At 35.1% G+C, this 3,774-nt stretch overlaps 1 protein-coding gene across 1 annotated transcript in view; it reads right to left on the bottom strand.

Annotated features, from left to right (window-relative positions):
* Window positions 1-1,170: 1,170 nt before the first annotated feature.
* Window positions 1,171-3,774, bottom strand: part of SAMD9 (sterile alpha motif domain containing 9) — a gene marked incomplete at its 5' end in the record, with an annotated part of 5,308 nt that continues 2,704 nt past the window's right edge. Inside the window, 12 exon segments of the mRNA XM_081799693.1 lie at window positions 1,171-1,612; window positions 1,615-1,705; window positions 1,707-1,810; window positions 1,813-1,870; window positions 1,872-1,971; window positions 1,973-2,339; window positions 2,342-2,595; window positions 2,597-2,871; window positions 2,873-2,917; window positions 2,919-3,087; window positions 3,089-3,127; window positions 3,354-3,618. Of these exon segments, the coding sequence (XP_081655819.1) occupies window positions 1,467-1,612; window positions 1,615-1,705; window positions 1,707-1,810; window positions 1,813-1,870; window positions 1,872-1,971; window positions 1,973-2,339; window positions 2,342-2,595; window positions 2,597-2,871; window positions 2,873-2,917; window positions 2,919-3,087; window positions 3,089-3,127; window positions 3,354-3,618 (1,913 nt within the window).

Here is a 3,774-nt window from a genome sequence, read left to right as displayed (position 1 = left end):
AAATGAAAAAGAAAGAAAGAAAGAACATTTATTTATTTATTTATTTATTTATTATTTGACAGACAGAGACAGCGAGAGAGGAAACACAAGCAGGGGGAGTGGGAGAGGGAGAAGCAGGCTTCCTGCAGAGCAGGGAGCCGGATGCGGGCTCGATCCCAGGATCCCAGGATCATGACCTGAGCCGAAGGCAGATGCTTAACGACTGAGCCACCCAGGCGCCCCAAGAAAGAACATTCTAATCTTTTTGTTATCTTGGTGTTGACATCAACCAATTGTAGTTTTTCATTCATGTTAGTGTTTCCCTGGTTCTTGGTATGATGAATAATTTTTACATTAAAACCTGGTATCTGGGTATTATGTCCTGAGGCTTTAAATCTTATTTAAACATGTTTTAGTTGGCTTTTTGATACCACTCTGTCAGAGAAAGAGGGGTGTCCCTTGCCTCATTACTCCCAAGTGGGGATGGAGATCCAGCTTTCCTCCTTGGTTTCCATTGACACTTGATTGGGGACATTATTACTGAATAAGGGTGAAAGTTCTGGTTTCCCAATAAGTGCTGATAACGCCCTGGCATTGTGTTATTTCTTTGATCTCTAAGTGTCTAGTTAGTTTACCTTTCTTTCTCTACCTTTCAGAGCCACCTTTTATACTCAGTGGAAGGAATAAGAAAAAGTATGTTTACTCCATCTTCCTAGAAGGTGAAATCTATCTTTTTCACTTTAACTGTAATTATGTTTCTTCTTCATTCATTGTATCTTTAATAGTCTTTGATTAATTATATCAGAATTTTTCCTATTTTATTAGTTTTTTCAAAGAAGTAGTTTTTGCTTTATTGAGCTCTTCTGTTTTCTTCTTTTCTGTAACATTAATTTCTGCTTTTATCCTTATTATAATCTATCTTTTATTTTCTTTGAGTTTATTCTATATTTTCTAATTTCTAAAGTTTATACCTAATTGATTATTTTTCATTCTTTTCTTATTATTTGGAATAAATAATTAAGGCCATACATTTCTCACCATGCAATACTTTTGCTATATTTCATAAATTTTGAAATGTAATTTTTAAATTTTTATTCAGCTATAAGCACTTTAAAATTTCCTTTTTGATTTTCTCTTTACCTCATGAGCTCTTTTTAACTTCCAAATATATAGTGGTCGTTCTATTTAGTTATTTTTATTATCCATTTCAAACTTTCTTTCATTACAGTCAGAGCATGTGAGTCTCTATTAAGCTTATTACTTGAAGCTGATTAAGACTTCAACTCTAGGCAATAAATTACCACAAACTCAACCAAATACTAGCCCTAATTGCAACTTCTTTGACAATTGTGGCATCTTTGTTAGAGAAGATTAAAATGATGTCAGGTATTTTAGCTATTGCCTGTGTTCTAGCCCTATCAGAAAAAAGGATCAGAAATGGACAAGAGTATACATTCATAGCATCTTCTTCACTTTCAATAAGACATCTATCCCACCAGCCCAGAAAACTTGTCTGCTTTTAAAACTTGTAGACTTCTCTGATACAGTTCTACTTGAAGTGGCAAACTAAGCCTTGATTTGAGATCTTTGTTTTGTGCTTTCCCTAAGGGATGAAATATATCTGCAAATTTTTAAAATATACAGCCATCTTTCTCTGAGTTTTGGCCTGTTCTTTGTGCTTAATGTTGTTCTTCACTTTCAGAAGGACAGAATAACCATCAAAAAAAGTCAAAGGATTCTTTCAAAGAAAATTGCAAGTTAATTAGATAAGGAATAAAGTTCTTAAGGGCAAATTTAAAGTCATTCTTTGGATCTCCAGGAATGTCAGTATTGACATGAAATTGATCAAATTTCTTTCGGACATTTCATTTTTATTGTCAAAAAAAAAAAAAAAGAATGAGCTAGAGAATTTGGATTGTGTAGAGCCCAACTTCTATCTCCCCTTGATATCCAGCTATATTGTAAGTTTTGTACCATATTTTTTACTTCTGAAAACCTTTCCTTCACTTCATAGTCTCTATCTTCACTTTGCTGTTGAGATTCTTTGAATGTACTGGAGGCATATACAGCTATATCCAGAAGATCAGTTAAATCATCAAGTGAAATGTTCTTGTTTCTTCCATTATCCTCTATTCCCCATCTTATTTTACTTTTGTAGACTTGACCCAGTGTATCTGAGGTATACGAATTCTCGGGTTCTATCTCTCTCTCTCTCTTTTTTTTGATTTGCCTCATTTAGAGTATTGCAAAATCCTCTTTAATGTGCAAGTGTCTTGCAAAGCTTGGTAAATGAATGTATTTTGACCGAATACCTTCAAGCAACGCTTATTTGATTGACATATTTCCCTCATTTTTATGTGTGCTTTAATAAATGGGGAAAATCAAGTTCCAGTTTCACCTTCATGTTCATTATGCTGTCGGGGGAGCAGCAGTGTTTGCACATCTTGGAAAAATTTACTTTTTCCTATACCAGTATCATAGGACACATTTTCTGTTAGCATATCCAGCATAATTTGACTTTAATCCAAATGATAGCTTATCTTCAGTTCTTCCAGTGAGCAAATGGCATTCAAAGGGCGAATAATACGCACTACACAGTACTTCCCACATTCCAATTTTTATCCGAATTGTAGAGTTAGTGCCTATCTTGTCTTCAAGTTTTTCTGTTCCCCAGAAAACCTTCTTGTTTGTGATTCCTAAGACTTTTTCACACTATGATAGTAAAATAGTGCTATCAGGCATATATGAATTAGGAAGAGCCAGCAAAGAAAAGAGTTTTGTTTCCTTGGTGGAAGTATTTTGTCTTTTCAGGATGTTCCTGGCCACATTTTCTTCTTTAAATTTCTTTTTATTTTTTTTTCTGGCCACATTTTCTATGTACTTTTTATTAAAAATTGTTTCTCATAATCATGGAGAAGTAAAAATCTTTAAATTTTTTTATGTTGTGCTTCAATTTTTTTCTATTTAAGCTCTGTTCTTTGGGAGATAGTTGTTATATTAGGATGTTATAATGAGATCTTGGCACTTTTTTCAGGACTCTGTGATCTCATGCAAATTAGGAGGATCACTGGAGGTTTCTCATACCAAATGTACTTATTAGCTACGGCTAATAGAGGCCTGGAGAAGATAGACATTATTTTGTTCTTTATCTTTTTTAAAGATTTTATTTATTTATTTGAGGGGAGGAGAGAGAGAGAGAGCATGTGTGTGCATAAGTAGGGCGGGGGGAAGGGCAAAAGGAGAGGGAGAAGCAGATTCTCTGCTGAGCCAGGAGCCCAACTCGGAGCTCAATCCCAGGACCTGGAGATCACAACCCGGGCAGAAGGCAGACGCTTAACCATCTGAGCCACCCAGGTGCCCCTATTTTGTTCTTTAAATCATCAACAAGGAGCAGTCCAAGTAAGTTTTCCTAATGGTTGGTTGCCCCAAAGGTGATTAAATTAGTCACTGTTCTCCAATTTCAGAAAAATCCTGTTTTGCTCTTCAGCATAGCACATCTAAATTTCTTCCTTATTTGCCAAAGAATGTGCACGGCCAAGGCAGTCCCACCACAGCCTGGATGATGATATGGATGAATAATTTTGTCACATGTTGGTTTAGGAGAATCTGTCCAATTTTGAATCATTGCTTCAAGCTTTTCTTTCTTTTTTAAAAAATTTTATTATGTTATGTTAATCACCATACATTACATTATTAGTTTTTGATGTAGTGTTCCATGATTCATTGTTTGCATATAACACCCAGTGCTCCATGCAGAACGTGCCCTCTTTAATACCCATCACCAGGCTAACCCAT

The sequence above is a fragment of the Leptonychotes weddellii genome, chromosome 12 (genome assembly GCF_054177405.1).
Source record: "Leptonychotes weddellii isolate Sample4059 chromosome 12, ASM5417740v2, whole genome shotgun sequence".
NCBI lineage: Eukaryota > Metazoa > Chordata > Mammalia > Carnivora > Phocidae > Leptonychotes > Leptonychotes weddellii.
The sequence above is the reverse complement of the archived record's forward strand: the minus strand, read 5'-3'. Positions and strand labels throughout refer to the sequence as shown.